The following is a 25,441-nucleotide window of genomic DNA, read 5'->3' on the forward strand; positions in this document are numbered from 1 at the left end:
CACCTCTACTAAAAATACAAAAATTAGCCAGACGTGGTGGCACGAGCCTGTAATCCCAGCTGCTTGGGAGGCTAAGGCAGGAGAATCACTTGAACTCGGGAAGCAGAGGTTGCAGTGAGCCAAGATCATGCCACTGCACTCCAGCTTGGGCAACACAGTGAGACTCTTGTCTCACAAAAAAATAAATAAATAAATAAATAAAAATAAAAAAAGGAAAGCAAGTGGACAGGCTTTAGAATCGGATGATCCAGGTTCAAACAAGGTCCCATCCTGGAGTCCTCGGCACTTACTATCTACGACAATGGTTCTCAAGTAGGGACGATTTTGCCCCCTAGGAACACGTCTGGAGAAATTGGGTATGCTACTGGCATTTAGTGGGCAGAGGCCAAGGATGCTGCTGTGTATCCTATAATGCACAGGGCAGGCCACACAGCAAAGAAGCACCCAGCCTCACATGTCAGTACTAGTGAGGTTGAGAACCGCTGGTTGAGGTGTCCTGTCAAATGAGGAAATCTGTGCCCCACAGCCGCCTTGGGGATTAAGGGAGGCAATGGATGAGGAACCCAGGACTGGGCCCAGCGCACACTCCACAGTTGCATGGGATTCACCTCTCCTAAGGACTTTTTGGCCTGGGACATGGTAGCTAGTGGGCAAAGGTGGAGTAGGCACATATCTTGGCTTTCATGAGAGAACCTTCTGAAATGATCTTGATGCTCCTGCCCCACCCAGCTCATGGCAGAGTTTCTCTAGAACAATCCCATGCTCACTTATCAACAGGGAAAACCCAGGCATGGTGGCTAACACCTGTAATCCCAGCACTTTGGGAAGCCGAGATAGGAGGATCACTTGAGCTCAGGAGTTTGAGACCAGCCTGGGCAACACGGCGAAACACTGATTCTGCAAAAAAAAAAAAAAAAAAAATTAGCTGGGTGTGGTGGTGCGTGCCTGTAGTCCCAGCTGCCTGGAGGGCTGATGTGGGTGGATAGCTCGAGCCTGGGAAGTTGAGGCTGCAGTGAACTATGATTGTGTCACTGCGCTCCAGCCTGGGCGACAGAGGGGAGACCCTGTCCCAAGAAAAAAAAAAAAAAGAAAGAAAGAAAAAGTGGGCTCTGGAAGGAGCCAGCCACCTTTGCCCTCTGGGCACTCACCATCTCACCCCTCAGGCTCCAACAGGGTTCCATGTGACCCATCCCCAAGGGGAGAGGAGACTGCGGAGAGGATGGGAGGCAAAGCACCTCCTTCAAGTTCCAGGGAGGCAGGAGGATTTGTTTAGGAGCGGCCCTGTGCAGAAGCAAGGGCATGGCTGACAACACCTTGGGAGATGGTGTGAAGCTGAGTCCAGGAGCCGCCAGCCCTCCCTGCCACTCAGCTCAGCGGTCACTTGGGTAGCTTCAGCCTCAACAGCCATGGGGTCAAGTGTCTCCTCTACAAAAATAATTCCCAAATAAGTCACTGCCTTCACCCCTGGGACTGGCTGGTGCACCCAAATTGGAGTCGCCACCCGGCCCCCTTGAGCATTGCCTTGCTGGCTGATCCAACAGAGGCGGAATTAGCTGATGAGGTTACCACAGCGGCAGGGAACTGACCTGAGGCCGCCTGGAGAGATGGGACCCTGAGGGCCCTTTCTGGCACTACTCACTTGTTGGGTCTGGGGGATTAAAACACACTCCCCCTCTCTGGGTCTCAGTTTAACAGGGAGACCACCACCTTCCAAATCTCAGTGACATGAGGGCGTCAGGCTGGGGGTGGCGCTGAGGCTCCTGCGTCTGTGTCTGGAGACGCAGCTGACTCCCTGACAAGCCCAGACATGCAGCTGTTCCTGCAGAGGAAGCAGCAGGAACGGGGGAAGGGCAGAGCGCTGAGGGAGGGGCAAGAGGGACCCAAGGACACCACAGTGACTGTATGAGCAGAGTCCCAATCTCCAGGTCCCTTCTCTGGGGAAGCACTTTTGTCTTTATTGGAAATTTCCTCCCATGTGACATCTGACCTCTACCTTCTTTTCTACAGATGAGCTCTGCTGCCAGTCCCAGCGGGCTGAGACACTGTGACTGCCCACCTGTCCCCAGGTGTCCCTTCTACACAGCCCCATCCCTTCCCAGGGATGCTCAGTGGCTGCGGCCACCCTTGCTTTCTGCCACTCAGCCCTTGCAGTGGCTCCAAACCCCAAGAGGGGCAGTCTGGGCTGGGGCTCCTGGACTCCCTAAGGCATTATCCCATCCCGCAAGTGCCGGGCCGGGCCCTGAAGGAAAGGGACCGCGGACCCGAAGGCTCCTGCTCACCAGAGGCTCCGCCCAGGGACTCTCACCTCTCCAGCCACTCCAACTCCCCTCCGGCTTTCCTGTCGTTTCCCGATGCCACAAACCTTCTGACATCCTCCCTCTTCCCCAGTGAATTTCTTCCCCAGGCTCTTCCCCTACTCAACCGGCTTCACACTGGACATTCCCAGCTGGTAGGCTCTGCCTGTGGCTCTGCACAGGAGGCTGGGCAAGGGTGGAGAAGGCTGGGGGAGCTGTCTCCCATGACCCCAGCGGAGGCGAGAGACAGAAGCTGCTCTGGGACCTGTCGGCTGCAGTTTTGGGCATTCATACCCACCTGAGCATCCTGGAACAGCCCTGAACCTGGGCATCAAAATCCCCAGGCTTGAGAATGGTGAATACTACTATTAGGCGCCCCTTCCTCCAGGCCTGTGCCCACTCCCCTGTGCCCATGGAAGCCATGTAGTCCATGCTGGCTCTGGCTCGTGTGGGTGTCCCGACAGAGTGAGGCGGAGGCGGCAAGGGCCCTTTACTCTGTGCACTCCCAGCTCCCCATCCCAGCCAGGGCAGCCTCGACTCTCCTGCCCCCTCGCTGTGCCGTGTGTCAGTTGGCTGGGATCATGCTCTTCCCCCTTCTCCATCAAGAGGATCCAACAGCATCTTGCAGCTAACACTGGGGCGTCGGAGTGAGGGAAACAAACATGGTACCCGCTCTTCTGCCCTAATGTTTAGAATCATGGGGCAGAAAAAGCCTCCTAGAACTCATCTAGCCCAACTGTCATTTTACAGAAAACAGAACAGAGAGAAAACGACCAGCCTAAAGCTCACGGCTACTCAGGGCAGCTGGGACAGGGGTCTGGTTTCCCGGCATGGAGCCCGCAGTGTCTGGATGTGCAGGAACTCGGCACGTCCCCGAGAATTAGCTGCAGAGGTGGCGTGTGGGAGAGGAGGCTGGAGAATAGGCTTGGAGGTTTCGTCCAGGCACACAGATTCTCTCCCCCTAATCCTCAGCCCCTCCTTTTCTCCCTTTCAGCAGCAGTTATAAAATCCAGGAAATAAATGTGGATTGATGGCCTACAAAGGGCTTAGTTAGTGCTGTGACCTGCTGAGTTATGTAACTGCTATTTATTATCGGCCTTGGATGAAGTTTCCATTGAAGTAACTCACTAAGCTGATTCCGTGACATTTCTTTTAGCCTTGTTCAGAAGCAGCAGCCGCAGAAATTCTTCTGAAACTTCAAAGACTAGAAATTGATAGCGTGGATGCTTTTAAAGATTCCCTTCTTTCATCCTTTTTTTACTTTTTCTTTTTTCTTTTTTTTTTGAGATGGAGTCTCGCTCTGTCACCCAGGCTGGAGTGTGGTGATGTGATCTCGGCTCACCGCAACCTCTGCCTTCCAGGTTCAAGTGATCCTCCTGCCTCAACCTCCCAGAATAGCTGGGATTACAGGTGTGCACCACCACACCCGGATAATTTTTGTATTTTTAGTAGAGACAGGGTTTCACCATGTTGGCCAGGCTGGTCTCGAACTGCTGACCTCAGGTGATCTGCCTGCCTCGGAGTCCCAAAGTGCTGGGATTACAGGCGTGAGCCACCATGCCCGGCCCCTTCTTTCATTTGGGTCAATGTTTCTCTCATCCATATCAACCCTGTTCACCTCAGCAACGGTCCCAGGCTTTAGGTCCTTGGGTCCCTGGGCTATGGGCTGCATGGTGGGGGCTGAGAGAAGCTGTTTTCCCTGCTCCTGGCAAAGGAAAGGGGTTGAGAAGAACCCAGGGCTATGAGAATCTGGAGCAGCCAGTGGAAAATGCACAGAATGAAGTCAAGATTCTAGTCCAACCTCTGCTGCCACTCTCGGTCTCAGATTGATTACTAGTGAAGTGAACTGCTTCCCTCAGCTCTACAACTTGACCCTCCGTAGTGCAGCACCCTCCTTGGTCTGGCTTGCTGTCATGCAGGGGTCGCCAGCCCGGTGAGGATGAAGAGGAGGGCTGAGGGGCTGGTAGGCTCTGGGTGCTGGCAAGCGGGAGGGAGGAAGGGTAACACTAACATGGCGCCACCGTGTGTTCAAAAGGGAGCAGAGCTGGGTCTCTCCCCAGCAAGGTAGCTTTCCTCTCCCCAACCCCTTTCCTGCTCTGGGAGTGGAGTGGGTGGTGGCGGAAAGCCAAGGATCCTCCTCATTCATCTTCACCTCTCAGCCGTTCACCTTAGTTGCCAAAGGGGCCCTTGGGAGAAGCTCCCCGAAGGCTCTAATGCCATCCTAAAGTAGACTTTTGGAGACTTCCAAAAGGTTCAAGAGGGAAAAGACCCAGAGGAAGTCTAGGACCCAGAGAACTCAACAGTGTCTCTCTTCCTAATTAAGACACATTCCTCTCATTCGTGTAAGGGTTCATCCCGATGCCTCGGGACGAACTGGTGCGTCAAACAAAGCAGTTTGTATCAAGTGGTGCAGTCTACGTGATTCCCTCCATTAGGGATCTGGGCACGTTTGTGAATATTGGGATCTGGCTGGGCGTGAAGGCTGCTAGTCCACACAACCCAAGTTGCATTGGAAGAGACAGCCCACCCTCAAAGGATGTCACCTTCAACATAGCCTTACAGGGCATCCAAGCCAAGTCCGTGCTTGTCCCCAAGGACAACTACAACTGAGGACTCAGAGAGATGAAATGACTTTTGATGGAGCAGTGGTAGGAAGGGACTAGAATCTACAGTTCTTTTCCTTCTTTTTAAAATAGGTTTTGCTATGTTGCCCAGACAGGTGTCAAACTCCTGGGTTTAAGCAATCCTCCTGCCTTGGCCTCCCAAAGTGCTGGGATTACAGGAGTGAGGCACCATGCCTGGCCTTACTTTTTACTTCTTATTTTTTCGAGACGGGATTTTGCTCTGTCTCCCAGGCTGGAGTACAGTGGCATGATTTTGGTTCACTGCAGCCTCAACCTCCTGGGCTCAAACGATCCTCTCACCTCAGTCTCCTGAGTAGCTGAAACTACAGGTGCATGACACTATGCCCGGCACATTTTTAAATTTTTTTTTTTTAGAGATGGGAGTCTCACTTTGTTGCCCAGGCTGGTCTTGAACTCCTGAGCTCAGGCGATCCTCCTGCCTTAGCCTCCCCAAATGCTGGGATTATAGGCATGAGCCAGCCACCGGGCCTGGCCCCAAAACCTACAGTTTCCACCATGACTTGGTCTTTGAGATGCTCACTTCCAGCTCACATCTTAAAACACCAGAGGGGTCTTTGGGAAGAAACGGCTGTCACTGTGGGGTCCCAGAAACATGGCTTTAATATGGGTGGGAAGGTCTGATAAACCCTCAATCGAGTGAAGCCCAGGACTGGGACTTTAAATCAGCCAAGGCCTGCTTAGAGGCATCTGCCCAGTTTCTGCTCTTCTCCAGCTAGGCTCCTCTAGGAAGGATCAATGTTTGAGATGTCTGTAAGAATCACATGCCAGATTTCTGCTCCTAGTTCCGTATGAACAGCCCCAGGCAAACTCTCCAAGACAGAAATGTAGACGGCATACACAGTAAAAGCCTGCTTGCTCAGAAGCGTATCAGGCCAAAATGCACCAACAGGCAAACAGCTGAAAATGCTCTCCTGGATTTGGAACTCAAACCCACTGTCACTGGTCTGGGGCTGGCCAAAGGCAGGGGAAAGTCAGCTTGATGAGAAAGAACAGCAGGAAAATAAATCGAGGCCTCTGTGGGGGAAGGATACAAGTATCTGTTAACTGTTGAGTAATACGTCTTTACGTGATCTCATTGGTTCTTTCCAACAATCCTGTGAATGAGAGACCATTATGACAATACAACTGATGAGGAAATTCAAGTTCCTGAAACACCATTCCACTCTCTTTGGGTATCTCTGTACCTGAGACGTCCTGCAAAAAATCTTAATCCCACTTCATATTAAAGCCATGTTTCAGGAATCCCAAGGTGACAGCCCTTTCTCCCAAAGACCCCTCTGGTGTGATATATGAGCCAGAATTTTGCATTCTTGCTTAGAAGGAGGGATGCTAAGCTTTTTAATCATGTAGAAAAGCATACGACCATCCTTGTCACTGTTCCACATCATTGTACATCTGATGACGCTAATATCTTATTTGGTCCTTTTTGTCTGCTCTACCCACTTATATGCAGTGACTGTGAGTTTAATTATTGTCACAAAGCATTATGAGCAACAGATACTGAATAAATGTTTTGATGACATCTGAAAATGTGAAATTTACCACTCTTTCATGCTTCAATATGCCCCTCGATGTGCCTGCATAGGAATGAAATTAACTCTTAGATGTAAAAGAGAGTATGAATTATCTTGTCTTTAATTTTCACAGAATACTCCTTTTCCTTAAAATGGGGAGGTGGGGTGGGACAACAGAGAACAGTATTCCCCAAAAGGTCCAATAAGCCCAACTGACCCCTGCTTCCTAACACAGTTCTGTTAGGACAGACATGGCCTGGAACACTGGTAAATAGAATAAAGAATATTCTGCATTCAACAGGACTTGCGGGCAGTTTTTGTTTTTACCAAATTACAAAGTAGATGCCATACCTACATCATTTGTTCAACTACTGCTTCTAATATGCAGCCACAACACTTGATCATGTCACCGTTTCCACATCTGCTTTCCTTGACTAGCCCAATCTCCTTGAGAGTGTCATAGTCATCTTCAGACACCTGGCATCTAGGAACCTCAAGTCTGCTACTGAGTGCCTGGCAGGGCCAGGTGGCAAGAACCCTTGGGAGTGTTACTCTTCCGACAGTAAGGAAACTGTGAGTGAAGGGTCACAAAACTGGGAAACAGGAGACCCAGGATTGAAACCCAAGTCTCCTGATTTGAGATGTGGCACTTGCCCCAACACACCTGCAGTGGCCTCCAGTGTTCAGTTGTTGTTGTACCACCCACTGGGCACCTGAGCCTTTACTTGTCTCAGTCGGACCTTGCCAATGGGCGAGACCACACCTGTGGTTAGGCCTCTGGATCAACTGAAAGCCGTAACATTCTAAAAAGGGGGTTTCCATGAAGATCAACTGTGAATTTATGGGCTAAATACTTCAGAAAAAACTATCAGATGTTATGCAAATGCAAGCTAGGCATGATAACAACTAAATGGTTATGGCTTTTTCTAGAAAAAAAAAAAAAAATCAGGAAATAGCCCTGACACGTGAATACAGACTAACGGGAAATAAAATATTTCCTTTAAGCTTTTAATGTAGCAATTAACTTCCCACCTCCCTTCCCAAAGCACTGGAATGACAGGTGTGAGCCACCGTGCCCAGCCTGAGTTCCTCTTGGGCAGATGTTCCCAATGGGAGGATCAGAATCACCTGGTAATTGTTTCCCCACGTTCCCCAATAGAGTCTGATATTCTTGAGAGGAGAGAAAAAGAAAAAAAACGTTTATTCTGTGAATAGCTCCAGGGGTGATTCTGGACATGCCTCTCTCTCCCAGCTTAGCTGAGAACTGTAGCTTCTAAGTGAAGTCACTGTCCCCATGGAGCCGGGGCTTATTTGGTCCACTTCTCCTTTGGTACTTCAAATCAAATTATAACTTTTTGTTTTGTTTTGGAGACAGGCTCAACCTCCCCAGGGCTCAGGTGATCCTCCCACCTCAGCCTCCCAAGTAGCTGGGACTACAAGTCCACACCACCATACTCAGCTAATTTTTAAAATTTTTTGTAGAGATGGGGTCTCACCATGTTGCCCAGGCTGGTCTCGAACTCCCGGCCTCAAGTGATCTGCCTGCTTCAGCCTCCCAAAGTGCTGAAATAACAGGTGTGAGCCACTGCACCCAGCTCCGTAACTCCTTTATGTCTGTGGGTGGGAGTGAATGTTCTGTGGTTAAAAGCAAGGAGCTAAACTATCTGGCTTCTTTTGTACAGTGTCATTCTGATAAATTGGAAATTCTAATTAATCCAATCCTACCCACCGGCTATCGGGGCCTCATGAGGGACTGGGCGACCATGGACTCGCAAGCAGGAGGGGTCCTTACCTGTATAGACAACAACCAGGCAATCAGAGCCAGGGCCACAGAACCAGGGAGGGTAAGAGCTAGGATTTTTTTAGATTACCTGACTAAACCACCCTGCGTTTTAACACATGAGAAAACAAAGGTCCAAATACGTTAGAGTTGCATGCTTCAACCTCTGCTACATATCACACTTACCTACTACTCTTTACAGACGCCTGGGCCCGGACCCCACAGGAAGGTCCGATTCCACAGCCCTGTGTGAGGGACTCCGGGATACTATGTTAAAGTGATTTACTAGGGTCACAGCCAGGGTTATACAGCCTTCTTTCACACCATACCACTATGTCTTTCTAAAGAAAACGAGTTTAAAGCAAAATTGTCTCAATTACTCAATATTTAAGGCATTCTGAGAAGTCCCCTAACTATAAAACCTTTCCTAATAAATTGGCTGCTGCTGAAGATTAAGTCCAGGCCCCTTGTGATCTCCAGGCTTTCATGCCTACACTGAGTCTGAGGGATCGGGGGCTGGTTAAGGAAGAGCCTGGGGGCTGAAGCAGTTTCTCCCCACTAGTCTGAAAGATAGTTCTTCCACAAGGGGGACACTGCAGACTACCGTTCCAGTGATGAGGCGGGTGCTCCTGCCCTGTTCCCCAGGGACTAAGGGGCAGGCAGGGTAAGGTCCTATAAAGACTAGGAATGAGCCGGCCTAGTCATTGTATTCTAGGGCATCCAACCTCACTGAACAGATGACTATGCCTTCACCTGGTGAACGGTCCTATTAACCTGCCAACTGGGGCAACTTTTACTATCACGTTAAAACCCCACGTTTCTTGAAGGCACAAACAAAACCCACTGGATGAGACTAAATCTCACTGCACTGAATCTGGAGTCACATTGTGCTGCCACGTGATCAGTTTTCTAATCATTCTTCCTTCCCAAGTCTCGCCCCAGCAAATGGATCACAAATAAGCACACGGTGTTAGAATTACATTACGACCTGCCTCTTCTTATCGAATAATTTGGCAAATAGTATGCCTTGGTATCACGTGTGGGCTGCTACTCAGGGATCCCACATTTCTCCTAAGCCCTCTTGTCTATTCTCGTATCTCACCTGAACACGTGAGCCAAGCTGACCAGCATGAGTGTTCCCCACTGCTCACCTTTAGCTGGTGCCAAATGGCAACAGTCCTGACCCTCAGGAATGACATGTGTGATAGGGAAGATTACTGGACTTGCAAATAAAAACCAAGTTCAGATCCCTAGGAAAGGTAAAAACAAAACAAAACACACTAGACCTCATACATGTTCATATACATATTTATATATATTTCATGTACAAAGTTACATTCCGAACCCCAGGGATTCCATAATAGAAATAAATACTGAAATAACTACATTGCTAAATGAGCTCTTTGCTCATAGAAATGAAGCTCAGCCTCTAAGAGACAGCAAGTGGGACATTCTAGAACCCATTTTTCAGATTATAGAGGCAAGTAAAATTCTGATAGAATGTCTTGGACAAAAAACGAATTTGGAACATAAAATGGTTAAGATATATTCAATAGAGAAATGTATGACAAAATTAATAAAACTTAATATTTTAAGAGAAAAGACAGACATTTAGTGTTACAGAATAACATAACCCTGTTAGAAAAGCATTTATGATTTCCACATTTAATTTTCTCTTCTACTTTTCCCATGTTACAAAGTGGGACCAAATGAGTCCCTTTCTGAACATGATCAATTAAGAAGAGCCCTAAATCTGGTTGAGTCCTTTGGTAACAGTCATAATACTCACAAGGAAATAAATATTCAGTTCCATGGCATTTGCAAGACACATGTTCTTTAGGACAGTTAATATTATGAGACATCTGTTTTATTTTGTTACTAAGGCAGCCTATGTTAAAGGGTCTAGTCTCAAATGTAGGAAGACCTTTACAAGAAATGAACAATACAGTAACTGAAAGAATTGATTTTAACCTTTTCTATGCAAACACAATCTGAAAAGTTATGTGCTGCATATTGTGCTCAAAATGTTTTACACTCTCCACAAGCTGCAATTAAGAGATTCATTCCTATTTTTAAAATTTAGATCCACATGGGTTAGAGAAAAATACTCTCAAAAGTGAGTTCCTAGAGAATATTATCCCTTTGCCTCACAGAGATTTTAACCTGCATTTAAGAGTAAGTATTAGGTTGAGGCATATGACATTGTCACTTTTGCAGATCAGCAATGGTTGAACATTGGCAATTTCATATGGTTCAACCTTGCACATGACCCAAGTGCAAAAAAAGCAGAAACCTTCAAGTATCCCTTATTTCTTCCAATAGGGGTACACTTTTTTTGTACGGTGAGATCAACCCAAAGTACACAAGCCTCTTCTCTCCCTTGATGTGGTAGCTACAGGCAGTTACATTCCTTTGCTGCTTGTGAGAAGCTTACATTTTGGCATTTTCTTCCAAAAGTTACCACGTTGACCAAAGTAAACATTACAAGAATATGAACTTGTTATTGGGGGAAAGGGGAAGTGAAGCAATCTGTAGAAAATATTTAACCGAAATTACAAACATAAGGACAAGCCTTTAAAGCAAATTATACAGGCATTTTTGTCTTCTCTCTGGTCCCTGCAGTTAATTAACAGGGCCACAGATAATCTGACATCTTTAGATAAAACAACTACACACCTATATTACTTAAGTTAAAGCCAGTAAGTTAAACAAAAAGCAATTACAATCATTTTACATGTTTGTATTTTTCATCTTTAACTCCTGATTTCCTAAATTACATTCAGTCATACAAACATGGCTGAACAACAGCAAATGGGATCTGACTCTGGGATGTTTACTTCTTGGGATTAAAACTCCCAAACACTTTGGTGTCTCTTTCTTGTGAATCTATACAACATTTCCAATAAATGTTTAATAATGATTTTTTAAAAGATATTGCCAAAAATGGCTCAGATTTAAGATGAAATAAAAATATAGCAAACAAGCTATGGAAAAGTAGCCTACGTTTTGGTGCCCTGCAAAAAAGTGACTAAGTAGCCCAAGCAAAAAATTATTCTTTTAATACAGCTTTTACCAAAACAGTTTTACATGAGTGGCTACAATTTTATTGTGTACACAATGTGCTTATAGTCACATGTGGCCCAATGGATCCAAATGCCTCCTCTGGCTCATGAAATCCCATATACTTCACAATCTAGCCTAATCATGTATATGCATAAAAGCCACTGGTATAATTTTTACAGACATCTTTGTATAATAGTCCAGAAAAAAAAAAAAATCAGTGGTACTTAAGAATGCTTAGACAATTTGACATCTACGTTTGCTTTCTTCTCTTTTCAGTAGTCCTTCTGATGATTGGGGGCCTTTATCCCATAGGTTTATACTGTTAAAACAATACATAAAATTACATTTAGCTTTGCTTCGGCCCAGCGCGGGGGCTCACGCCTGTAATTCAAGCACTTTGGGAGGCCAAGGCGGGTGGATCATCTGAGGTCAGGAGTTTGAGACCAGCCTGGCCAATGTGGTGAAACCCTGTCTCTACTAAAAATACAAAAATTAGCTGGGCAGGGTGGCACACACCTGTAATCCCAGCTACTTGGGAGGGTGAGGCAGGAGAACTACTTGAACCTGGGAGGTGGAGGTTGCAGCAAGCTGAGATCGCGCCACTGCATTCCAGCCTGGGCAACAGAGCCAGACTCCGTCTCAAAAAAAAAAAAAAAAAATCATATTTAGCTTTGTCTAGAGTAATAGATAAAAAAGGGTAAATCACACATTTTCAAGAAGCTTGAGAGGGAAAAAATTGCAGCATCATGGTTTTAAAAAACTTATTAAGCAAGAAAATCAGTGAAATCCAGACTTTAATCTATTTTTTGCTTGTTTTTCTGTTTTGAGACAGGGTCTTGCTCCGTCACCCAGACTGGAGTGCAGTGGTGCTATCAAGGCTCACTGCTATCTCCAACTCCTGGGCCCAGGTCATCCTCCCACCTCAGCCTCCCAAGTAGCCGGGACTATAGGCATGTGCCACCACACCCAGCTAATTTATTTTGGGTTTTTTTTTTTGGTAGAGACAGGGTTTCACCATGTTGCCCAGGCTGGTCTTGAACTCCTGGGCTCAAGCAATCCACCTGCCTCAGCCTCCTAAAGTGTTGGGATTACAGGCGTGAGCCACCATGCCCAACCTATTTTTTTTTTTTTTTTAATGGGCATTGTGAATGAAAATACGTAATGTCAACCTTTACTTTATGGTATCTTAGCTTTGTCTTCTTCCCCTTCATAGTTTTTCCCTTTGAGCATAACCCTTCAAGCTCAAAAGGGCACAAAAGCTAAAATGTTATTCACGTACAAAATACCAAGTATATAGCTGTTCTGCAGTTTGATACGGAACAAAAGAAAATAACTTTTCTAATTAAATCCCTCATTCTGCACTTAGGCCAGACTCCACCCCCACTACAGTTTTACTTGTATTAACAGGTTAAGAGCAATCTAGGAACATTTGGCAAACAAGTACATTTTTTACGTGGAAAACACTCAATCAACATCACCATTCTCTGGTACAAGAAATACAAAACACATTTCCTTTAAAAAATCCTCCCAGTGCTGAAGTATCTTCTAAGCTTCCCAGAGTATGTTCTAAGCTTTATAAATAATAAATCTTTCAGACATGTCAGTATGAAAATGAGACTGGTCTCAAAAAAAACCCATCACAATATTCAGAGAAGTAGGCCTCATAAACTTTAGAGCTCTAATAAGTCAGAAACAGGAAACGTTTATTTAAATAGTGTAGTCTTAATTTCTTTAATATAAAACCCCCCCCAAATCTGATGAAAACAAAGTTTTATATACCATATAAACAAGATTTGTCAGATTTGAAAGTGAAAGTTAAAGTAATTTACAGTTAGCTTTTAACCCTCTCGGGACATTTAGATACATCCTGATAATCCATCTTATATTAGTGTGTGTCAATTTTACAATACACTGGGGAAAACTCGGCTATTGTATTTAATGGTACAGTTTCATTTATCAAGTGTTTCCCATTAATTCCATTATTAGTGACAGCTAACAAGTGACCCCATCAAATGAAGTGAATGACATTAGGCTGTGGCAGAGTGAACCACATCTGGATTGCTTTCTATAACTCACCAGTTTGCAGGAAGTAAACATTCTTTGATTTGTTCATAATATACTGAATTTACCTATAACACTGGTGCAGTAAAACAGCTAGTTCCTCTGTATTGTTATGGTAGAACGGATTTTGTAATATAAAGGTAACAGGAAAAAATGCTCACACGTTATGTGGTGAAACTTATCTCACAAAAGAGCATTAAGTAAAAGGACGGAGGGAAAATAAACCATGCAGAAGAGATGGCTTCCCCATCCCCACCTGTTCCCTGTGGGCTCACTCGCTGCCATACATCACTTGCCACACTATCAAGTGACTCCTTTCTGCTTTGGTGACAGAAGGTTCAAGTGGAAGATCCTCTCCAAGAAGTTCTGATTCTCCACCTTCATCACCTAGTGAATGATAAGAAGACTCAAGTTAGGCTGAGCACAGAAAATACAGAACTCTGTGAGTCAGCTGTAATGCTCGTGGTTAGTCCATGAACAAGATACCCAAAACTTGTCTGACTTTCACTGGAGAGTAAACAGTAAAAGAAATACTATGAGTCAGAATCCTCACCCATATTCACCCAAGCCACTGCTTGACTTCAGAAAAGGTTAATTCATTTTTCAGACTGTATTTATAAAATTGAGTTCACTATACTACGTTGAAAAGCCATCCCAATATGTCTGCATACTGATGGTACCAGACACGGGAAGCTAAGAAGGCCATTCTGTGTTCATACAAAATGAAGAGTCTACTCTCACTTATTTCAAATTAAGAACTGAGAATAGTGTTATAAAATGCGTGAGCACAGGTACAGAGCAAACTAACTAAATCCAAATAACTCACACTTATTATCAATGACAGGTGTAACGTTCTCCAATAGAAAATACTTGACACAAGCATATGGAAATTAAAATAATTAGCCTGCAGCACTGCAGATGGCAGATTCACCAGCTACTGGGTTTTTCTTCCAATGATTTTCAAGTTTAGGATAGGTTACGAATTAACAGTGTATGATGGAAAAGAAGAAACAAAGAGGTTGGGGTAGCAGCCAAGATACGGGTTCTTCTGCATCGCGGCTGAGTGAATGTGATCCATGGTGTCCTGATCAGACACTGGCTTCCAAGGCCCAGTCTGGGGTACACCACACTCCTCTCCATAAGACCCAGTGCAGGGCATACCATACTTCTCGATACAAGCTTGCATCAATTGTATTTGCTGTCACAGAGCAGGGTTATTTTGGCACAACCCAGTGAAAAGTTGTCTAGTGGGATGGATTCTTCAGCAGAATCCTAAAAACATATACACCACAGGACCTAAAGATATATTCCACTGATCTAACAGAATTTTGTAATGTGCCCCATGTGAATTTCAGCTGGACAAAAGAAAATATTGATACTGTTGACTAGAAACAACAGAAGAGAAAAAACCCTAAACATCTGATTTTTCTCTGCAGGCCAAACTTTCCCTTACCCAGCCCTGTAATGGCCTTTTCACAGCAATATCAAACTAGAGAGAGGAGAACACTCAGTTCAACCTCCCATCTCTGAACTGAAACATAACCAGGTGGTTAAAAGGTAAAAAAAATAAGTTTGGCTCTTAAATTTTAAAAAATTTCAATGAAAAAAATTAACTGGCTGAAACAAAAGGCCGTCGGCATTTCTTTTCTGAGTTGTTTTGAAGATTTTACCTGTAAGAAAATTATCCTGTCTGCTAGGGTCTCTACAGCCTAAGTTTTAAATTTAAATCATTAAAAATATGGGACTGTTAGAATCAATTTCTCACTGTTAAAATATTACAGGAAATGAAAAAGGAAATGGACCCCCAAAAAAGATCAAATTCGATTTTTTGCAACAGTATATTCACTATTAAAATTAGCCTATGCTAAAGACAAGTCTGTTTTTCAGGCTGGAAATAACTAGAGATACTGCCAAACCTGGTTAAGCAATTTTTGTTCTATTTTCAGGATCCACAATGGAAGGAATTTTTAGTGGAAATGGAAAAACCACATAGAGATTTTATTAACAAACTCCTCAGTACGGTTCCAACTGTCATACTGCACTCCAAGACAAAGTTACAAAAATCACCCCAGCCAAGTGGAGTCCCTAACAATTCCTCTCATAAAAGGGAATTCAACAATAGTCAATTATTCAAAACACTTTGAAATGACTCCATTCCTGCTGACATCCCTGGAATCAATTTCTAAAGTTAACACTAACAGCCTTCCCCTCTTACAAGTGTCAACAAACTTTTTGCATCAGATATTGGTGACACTAATCACATTTGTCACATTGTCATTTAAATGACCCTAACTTTTTTTATTCCTTTACAGATTTCATATCTAAAGTATTTGTTACTGATCTACATTATTACATTCTCTCAAACTACCTAGTGCCTTATGTCTGGGAACTTTTTAAAGCACTGAGATTTTAGGCGAGTCCAAGGGATCAATTTATTTATAGCAAATAAGCTGGGTGTGGTGCCTCACGCCTGTAATCCCAGGACTTTGGGAGGCTGAGGCAGGTGGACTGTTTGAGGCCAGGAGTTCGAGACCAGCCTGGCCAACATGGTGAAATCCCGTCTCTACTAAAAATACAAAAATTAACGAGGCGTGGTGGCACATGCCTGAAATCCCAGCTATTCGGGAGGCTGAGGCATGAGAATCGCTTGAACCTGGGAGGTGGAGGCTGCAGTGAGCCAAGATTGTGCCACTGCACTCCAGCCTGAGTGACAGAGTGTGAGACTTGTCTCAAAAAAGAAAAATTATAGCAAATAAATAAACTTATATTTGTACAGTGTCTTACAATTTACAAAGCACTACTCTTTCACGAGCATCAGTTCTCCATGTTTTCTTTGTACCTCTCTGGCCATTCCTTCTCAGATCCCTCCATAAGCTCTAATGATCTTTAAATGGAGGATGAATTCAGGGTTCTATCCTGGAACCTTTCCTTTTTCTTTCTTTTCTTTTTTTGAGATGGAGTCTCACTCTGTCACCCAGGCTGGAGTGCAGTGGTGTGATCTCGGCTCACTGCAACCTCCACCTCCCGGGTTCAAGCGATTCTCCTGCCTCAGCCTCCTGAATAGCTGGGATTACAGGTACATGGCATCACGCTCAGCTAATTTTTGTATTTTTATTAGAGACTGGGTTTAGCCACTGGAACCTTTTCTTTTTAGCTCCTTGGGTGAACTCACCAACCCTCATAGCTTTTAATACCACTCCATGCTGACAGCCCCCAAATCCCTCCCTCCTAAGATAGAGGACCTGTATATTCAGAAGCCCAGTGGAAATTTCCCACCTAAATCACCACTATGCTCTTCAAGATCAACAAGATCAGCACTGGACTCCTCTTTCCCTCCCTCCAGACCTGCTTCTCCTGTTGACAGTCCTGAGCTCTATGGCCCACTCCCTCCTTCCCCACATTCCCATCATGCTTCTTATCTGTTCCACTGTTACTACCTTTCTTGGGCATTCACTTGTTCCCAACTCATTTCCCTAGGTCTAGTCTTGAACCTCCAGTCCATCCTTCACACAACTCTAATCACATTGCTCCTGTAGTTCTCTTTTGCTTGAAAGATAAAGTACAATCTTCTTAATCTGGTATGTAAAGGCCTCCCATACTCCAGTCCCTCCCTCCCTTTTGACAAGAAATTCATACTTTCTTCTACTCCACACTCTTGTCATTTTAAAATAGCTTTTCTTCCATTAAGATGGTTTCATATCTCTAAACCTTTGGCCAAGCTATCCTCTTACCTCGGAGTGCCAATCCCTGGTCCTCCCCACCCCATTCCCCAACCTGACCATTTACACTAAGACTATGCAGTGCTGAGTCACCTCAAGCATCACTTCTTGACTTCCTTCTCTCCCTACCCTTGGAAAGAACTGACTACTCACCACCAGAGCATCAGTAACATTTTAATTTATTAACATGTCTCTATCTCTGCACTGTTCTATAATCTATTAGACGAAGGCTTTGTCTGATTTGTTTCTGCATCTCCAGTTTAAGAATGACAGGTACACAGTAGGTGCTCAATTAATGTTTGTTAGGTGAGAAAATGAACAAATGAAGTTGTTTAAGAAATATTTTTATTTCTCCATTTTGCCAGTTAGAAAACTGAGGCTCTAAGAGGTGGAATGACTTGTCCAAGGCCTTCTGACCTTAAATCTTATGCTTTTCACATAAAACTTCACATTGACCACATCCTGCTATTTCTAATGCTCCTTTCAAACAAATACATTTTGGTATGAAAAGAAATACCAAGGGCTGGATGCAGTGGCTCGGGCTTGTAGTCCCAGCTGGGAGGCCGAGGCACACGGATCACTTGAGGTCAGGAGTTTGAGAATAGCCTGGCCAACATGGTGAAACCTTGTCTCTACTAAAAATACAAAAACTAGCCAGGTGTGGTGGTGCATGTCTGTAATTCCAGCTACCTGGGAGGCTGAGGCAGGAGAATCACTTGAACCTGGAGGCAGAGACTGCAGTGAGCTGAGATCATGCCACTGCACTCCAGCCTGGGTGACAGAGTGAGACTTCATCTCAAAAAAAAAAAAAAAAAAAGAAATACCAAAAAGAAAAAAAACAAAAAACAAAAACCCACAAAATCCTTTCGTATGTAAAGAGCTCAAAGAGAACCTCTTATAAATCATTATCAGAGTGGTTTCTTACTTACTTTGGGAGAAAGCCCAAGTCATAGCACACAGTGCAAACTGAGCACCCAGAACCAATGACATACCCATTCGGAAGTCGATGTAGCCCTCTCCTCCACTGATGACAAGCATAGACTTCAAGGGCGTCTGACTACCAGGCTCCTGTGCAGATGGCCCTGCTTTGTCACCTGTCAGATCCGTGCCACTACTGCTACTTTGTGGGCTGATGACTTGACCTGTTTTATACAGAAACAAAAGTGAATACTACTTATCACAGAAGGGAGGCTGTTTTTTTTTTTTTTTTAAATATTTTTAGAGTTAAACAAAAAGGTAAATATATTCTAATAACCAAATACTGGGGAAGCTAGAAGGCTCTGCATGATCAGAAAACATTTACATGAAGGTTTTAAGAACCCGATTTGAGGCCAGGCATGGTGGCTCACGCCTTTGAGAGGCCGAAGTGGGAGAATCACTTGAGGCCAGGAGATTGGGACCAGCCTGGCAAATATAGTAAGGCCTCATCTGTACAAAAAAAGTTAGCCGGGAATGGTGGTGTATGCCTGTAGTCCTGGCTTCTTGGGAGACTGATGCAGAAAGATCACTTGAGCCCAGTTCAATGTTGCAGTAAGCTGTGATGTGCCACTGTACTCCAGCCTAGGCAACAGAGCAAGACCTTGTCTCTAAAAAATAAATAAACAAACAAAAACCAATTTGAAAATCTAAGTAAAGCAATTTTGTAACAAAGCAGGAATAGGCCCCAAATCCAATATGAGATATATGCATGGCAAGGTGGGTCTTAGCTGCCTGCTTCAAACCACTTTTTTTTTTTTTTGAGATGGAGTCTTGCTCTGTCGCCCAGGCTGGAGTGCAGTGGCACAATCTTGGCTCACTGCAACCTCCACCTCCCGGGTTCAAGCGATTCACCTGCCTCAGCCTCCTGAGTGGCTGGGACTACAGGAGTGTGCAACCATGCCAGGCTAACTTTTTGTATTTTCAGTAGAGACAGGGTTTCACCATGTTAGCCAGGATGGTCTCAATCTCCTGACCTCATGATCTGCCTGCCTCGGCCTCCCATAGTGCTGGGATTACAGGCGTGAGCCACCGCACCCAGCCCAAACTACTTTATTTATTTATTTATTTATTTACTTATTTTTGAGACAGAGTTTCACTCTTGTTGCCCAGGTTGGAGTGCAATGGCGCAATCTCGGCTCACTGCAACCCCGCCTCTGGGGTTCAAACAATTCTCTTGCCTCAGCCTCCCGAGTAGTTGCGATTACAGGTGCTGCCACCACACCTGGCTAATTTTTGTATTTTAGTAGAGATGGGGTTTCACCATGTTTATCAGGCTGGTCTCGAACTCCTGACCTTGTGATCCACCCACCTAGGCCTCCCAAAGTGCTGGGATTACAGTACAGGCATGAGACACTGTGCCCGGTCTCTTAAAAATTTTTAATGAAGTCTTGCTATGTTTGCCCAGGCTGGTCTGAAACTCCTGGGCTCAAGTGATCCTCCTGCCTTGACTTCCAAGTTGTGGAATTATAGGTGTGAGCCACCATGCACAGCCTACCTGCTTCAAACTATTATAGTCTAAATCTTTTGATCTGAGAGACAGTGGAAAAACGTCTCTCCCTTGAAAAGGAATGTGCTTATTTGTGTAAGAGACTGAGAAAAGTCTTCAACTTAAGCCCTATGAGTTTGCATAGTCATAATTAACATTCAAATCTATTTCAAATCTATGGCTTTCCTCTCATATTTAAGGAAAGTACAGGTTATTTTTAATTTAGATTATGCAAACAAAATTACTAGTAAATGTGCTGTTTGTTCTAAAGCTTAAGTTCTAAGGTAGAATCCTTGAGTGTGAAATAATAGAAACCTTTAAATATTATTCACACTATGAACAAATGAACAATCTCTAAGCCATCCCTCTTAGCAAGATTTAATTGTGGGATATTTTTTTCCTCATCAGAATCTGCTGTTCTTTGGTCAAACTACACAGACTGCGCCTCCAGGAGCTAGCTGGACAGTCATTAATGTGACACACTGTAACAAAATTAATGTATATTGAAAGTGGATAAGATAGCCTGACGTATCCCCACAGGGATTCGTTCATGCATTACTCAATTATACTTTGGAAGAAATCAAGCATGCCAGAAATGACTTCTGTTGGTAGACGAGTTAGTTCTGCCACAGAAGCAAGAGCACAGTGGTATTACTGATAAGGCCAACCAGAATGGTTTAATCTTTAGGGCCAACTGGCCTCACAACAACCATGTTGCTAATTCCACTTTTAGATTTATACCCAACAGAAAATTCTTGGCCGGGCGCGGTGGCTCACGCTTGTAATCCCAGCACTTTAGGAGGCCGAGGCGGGCGGATCACGAGGTCAGAAGATCGAGACCACAGTGAAACCCCGTCTCTACTAAAAATACAAAAAATTAGCCGGGCATGGTGGCGGGTGCCTGTAGTCCCAGCTACTCGGAGAGGCTGAGGCAGGAGAATGGCGTGAACCCGGGAGGCGGAGCTTGCAGTGAGCCGAGACGGCGCCACTGCACTCCAGCCTGGGCGACAGAGCGAGACTCCGTCTCAAAAAAAAAAAAAAAAAAAGAAAATTCTTGCACATGCACACAAGAAGGTCTGCTTCAGTATTGTTTTTAATAGTGAAAAAAGAAAGGGAAGAAGCCTAGAGGTCCATAAACAGAAGAATGAATAAAATGTAGCACTTTTATTCAGTTATGATACCAGTTAAATGAATAAACTAAATTGTTATGTATGAACATTGATAAATCTCAAAAAATGAGAAGCAAGTTGTAGAAGCATACATATGAAACACAACATTTAACATATAAAGTCCAAAACCACAAAACAATCATACATTGTTTATAAATACATTCAAACACAGCAAAAATACAAAAACAGGGGCAAGAGGATTTGCATCGACTTCAAGATAGTGGTTACCAATGGAGAGGAAAAGGAGACGAGAATGGGATTAGAGAGGGATACAAAGGAGATTTAAAGGGAACTCTGTGATATTTCATTTTTTTTAAGCAAGAGAAACACTGTTACCAGCAATCCCATTTCTAGGAAGGAAATGACTATACAAATATATAAAACGTACAAATGAGGTTTCAGAAAGCTCATTATCACTGTTGTTAAGAATAACTGAATAATTGCTTAGGGTACCATATGCCAGCCCTTGCCCCATGTACATATAATCATTTAATCTTTGGAAGACCCTTGGGAAAATAAGTACGATGAGTAATTTGACGTGTTAGCTTGATACCCAGATATTTGGTCAAACACCAGTCTAGATATCATTGTGAGTCTTTTTTAGATGTGATTAACATTTAAAACAATAGACTTTGAGTAAAGTAGATTATGCGCCACAGTGTGGGTGGGCCTCATCTGACCAGTTGAAAGCCTTAGAAGAAAAAGACTGAGGGATCCCGAGGAAAGAGAAACGTTGCCTCCAGACTGCTTTCAGATTTGGACTGCAACATCCACTCTTCCCGGGGTCCCCAGCCTGCCAGCCTGCCCTGCAGATTTCAGACCTGCCAGTCCCCACAATTGTGTGACCCAATTTCTTATAGATCTCTCTCTTCACACGCATATACACATGCATCCTATTGGTTCTGTTTCTCTGGAGAACCCTGACTAATATACTACATCACACAGTTAGTTGGTGGAGCAAAGTCAGATTTGAACTTCGTCTAGCTTCTAAACTTGCCTCTTATGGGAAAAAAAAATTCAAAACATGTGTCCTGCTTACAGATGGTCAGTGACATCATTTTAGTATTGTCAGTGGATAATTTGTCATTTTTCACTGGACATCATCACTTCCACCTTTTTTCTGGGTGGTGCTTTATAGCTCCCAGTAGCATTTTCATAACAAATGAAGTAGGCAGAGCAGATATTAATCACATCCACCTAGGACTGAGGAAATGAGTCTCTGAGGTTAAGTGACTTGCTCGAGGTTAGTGGCAGAGACACAGGGCCCAGACCCCCAGGCCTCCCAGTCCACTGCTTTTTACTATTAAGCTGCCAAAGGTACCAGAGTGCATTCTCTCTTCCTCCATGCAGCCTTGATGATAGAAGCTTCTTTCTAGTGATTTCTCTTATTAGGTCAAGATCATTTTTGGCAATCCACGATGATAAAATAATACTACTGCTTTTCAAAAGTAAGCAAGTCTCCTCAAGAAAAATCAACAAATTTGTCTTTGGGGGTGGGAGAGATATTCCAAAATAACTTCATTCAAGTATCCCTATAGCACCTTACTCACACCTCCACTACAGAACTTCCTTCGCATATATTAAAATTACCTGCAATTCGAGTACTTAGCCTTAGACTATTAGGTAGTGGAACCAAGAGATGACAGAAGAGAGACAATTACATGGAACATCTCATCAGAATAATCTAACATACCTGGGACTGCCACAAAGAATTTCACAGCATCCCGGTGCCCATGGAAGCAAAGCTGTGCATGTGCCATTGAACAATAGGGTATAAATGTCCCTGGAGTCACTTTATCGCTGTTTTCATCACCATATACACGGATTACACTTCCAGGACGATTTCCTGGTACACCTGAGGTTTTATTTGCTGCAACAGAAAAACCAAATACCAAATATTTTCCCCTAGAAAATAGTAATGAATGTAAGAGGTTACTGGTTAATCCGTATGATATTATCTAAAAGCTACAGCCAGTTGAGATAAAACAAGGATGGCAATGCCAATTCAAGACAAAGCTGGGAAAAAAAGAGATACAGCATGCTAGTTATTTTTAAGTACCTCAGTAAATGGAGTAGGGGATTTTGCCAGTCTAGCAATAAGTAAGCTTATTTTTTAAACACATCTATTCATTTAAAAAATAATTTTAGTTAAAAAAAAAATTTGAATCTTAGTTGTTTCTTGTTTTGTTTTTAATGCCAATGTTAGAAAACTAACCATTATACAGTTTAAAGTAAATGGGTATATTTGCAAATAAAGTCTTTCTTTATAGTTTATCTTCTGATTTTCCTCCCTCGCAGTAAGAATATTTCCCTTGAGGGGGCTGGTAAAAAGCTGTGCTTACAAGAATCCAGCCACTACAATAGAGTGGCTTTTATTGATCCCAGACTGATGGTGTGCTGCGTACTGTAAAAGACCAGACTCACAAAACATCCCCATTCCATGGGCAAGTAAGTAAATGAAAGAAATACGATCGGTAACAAGAGTAAACCATGTAAATTAATGACAGCTTTAAGAGATGTTTCATGTTTATACTCGAAGGCAAACAAAGTCTGAAAGAAAGTTCAGCTGCAACAAAAGATGATAAATAGACTAAGCTGCTGAGCAGTTTGGTGGCCATGTAACATACAAACAACAAAAAAAGACACCTGCTGCGATGCAGTGACTGCAAGTGGATAACATTTAGGAACATTCAAGAGGGTATTCTAGAGGAGTGGTAACAGCCTTACAGTGGCTATTAGAAGCCAGGAAGAAGAGTTTGGTTCAGAATCTGCACTTACCCCTCAGCCCCAGTAAACGTCCCTGGTGGAGGATTACGGCTAAAGTGAGAAAGGAGGAAAGGGGACATGGAGAGGTGCACGACAGGGAGGAGAGAATTACTGTGAGCCACCACTCTCAGCGTCTTCTATCTGGTAAACCTGGTGCTCAAAGCTCCTAACGAAAATAACAAGATCCCACTTGGCATAATACCAAGTAATACATAAAGTTCTTCCCAAGGCTTCTATAGAATCTCTGCTCAAAAAGGAAAATCTGATTTGTGGTGGTGGTTTTTTTTTTAAATAATAAAGCAATTTTAGTGAATCTGAATCAAAACACTAAGAACTCAATGTGTAGCATTTCCTAAATGCTAAAATTTCTCCTTTATTTCTCTGTGTGTGTGTTTTAAAAAAGAAATCCTGTTCCAATAACTATGCTAAAATGAAGCTCTTACAAATAACTGAAATGAACTCTAGGGGATCCTGGAATCTCTTAGGATATAAGGAGAGGTCTAAATATGATTTATAAGTAACTGCAGAAAAGACAGGTGGGATTGAAACCTTGCTTTCTTTTAAAGGCTTCTGAAATACCTTCTAGTCTTTCTCCCTCCTCTGGCCTGAAAAAAGGTAGGGTGATTTTGAAGTGTATATTCATTAATGTATTTTATAGACTTACAATATTTGCTTTTAAACCATTCCCTGCCATGAATTTTGCAACAAAAAACATTTACTTAATGGATGATTAATGTAATGGAACATCATATGAGAAACACACAAGGTATATTTTATTCATAAAAACAATAAATCACATTCTTTTAAAATAGAAGATAGAAGGAAAGGCTTGCTGAACTCCTGAGAAACTTCTTCCACAACTTTTTTTAAACCTCAAATAAGACAAATGGAATATACTAAACTATCTGCTAAGGAGATACGAAAAACTAGGATGAATGCTAGGTAGTGTTTTTGGATAATGGTATAATAAGGCTTAAGAAAAATGGACTTTAACTTTTATTTCAAAGATGAAATAGGACTGTGATTCCTGAACTGTGAAAACGTTTTCACAATGAAAAACTTTTAATTATGAGTATTGGTCTTGATACATGAAAACTTATTTTCCTAGAATTTATAAGTTTCATTGAGTGAAGTAACAATAGCTAGATCTTTGCCATCACTGACTTCTGAGCTAACACAGATTTGAATTTCAGACATAATTATTTCCTATAATTCGCCTATTTGTCCCATGGCAGTTATCTAAAAATATACTTACTTTCTGTCAATGGGATGGAGATAATGACACCATTTCCTGTCCCCACCCACAAACGATTACAAGACACCATAAGAGCTGTGATTCTCACAAAAGAGAAGCCCAGTTTTCCAGTACCTGTAAAGAAAGGAGGGAATACTTTATTGAGAAACTAAAGCAGACAGTGTGTTACATTCCAAGTTCCTTAGAAGCAGCAGGATTACAAAAAAAGAAAAAAAAAAAAGGAAAGAAGTAGTAGCAGGATTGATACAACAAAGAGGAAAGGTGACTAGAGCTAGATGGATGTTTCCTGAAGGTTCACATCGAAGTAAGCTTTTATTGGGGTTTATTGTCTATCTGACAATTCAGGGTTAATGGAAAAAGAAAAGCCTAAAAGTGGGTAACATAACATTATTAGTTAGAAGAAAAGTACACAGGAAATAGGGTACATCAGGAACTGTGACACAGGATTTACTTAGGGAACTGTAAAACCAAACCAACACATAAAACAAAAAACCCCAACAGAAAACAGTGAAACTGGCAGGGCACGGTGGCTCACTCCTGTAGATCCTAGCATTTTGGAGGTCAAGGTGGGATGACTGCTTGATCCCAGGAGTTTGAGACCAACCTAGGCAACAGACCTCATCTCTACAAAAAGTACAAAAATTAGCTAGGCATGGTGGCACACGCCTGTAGTCCCAGCTATGTGGGAGGCTGAGGTGGGAGGGTCACTGG

At 43.4% G+C, this 25,441-nt stretch overlaps 1 protein-coding gene across 14 annotated transcripts in view; it reads right to left on the reverse strand.

The window, feature by feature from the left end:
- Positions 1–9,527: 9,527 nt before the first annotated feature.
- The window catches only part of LOC116463573 (C-Jun-amino-terminal kinase-interacting protein 4), a 165,472-nt gene continuing 149,558 nt past the window's right edge, over positions 9,528–25,441 (reverse strand). For 8 of the 14 annotated variants that reach the window (XM_058434731.1, XM_032146748.2, XM_032146747.2 and 5 more), the window contains 5 exons: positions 24,731–24,844; positions 23,488–23,526; positions 22,403–22,579; positions 18,069–18,218; positions 9,528–13,744 (listed from right to left, as the gene is read on the reverse strand). In XM_058434731.1, coding sequence (XP_058290714.1) covers positions 13,629–13,744; positions 18,069–18,218; positions 22,403–22,579; positions 23,488–23,526; positions 24,731–24,844 — 596 coding nt within the window. In that variant the 3' untranslated portion in view covers positions 9,528–13,628. The remainder of the gene's footprint in view (positions 13,745–18,068; positions 18,219–22,402; positions 22,580–23,487; positions 23,527–24,730; positions 24,845–25,441) is intronic. The other 6 variants (XM_032146753.2, XM_032146751.2, XM_058434730.1 and 3 more) reach the window with 2 other exon arrangements.

This window comes from Hylobates moloch, unplaced genomic scaffold (genome assembly GCF_009828535.3).
Source record: "Hylobates moloch isolate HMO894 unplaced genomic scaffold, HMol_V3 SCAFFOLD_42, whole genome shotgun sequence".
Lineage (NCBI taxonomy): Eukaryota > Metazoa > Chordata > Mammalia > Primates > Hylobatidae > Hylobates > Hylobates moloch.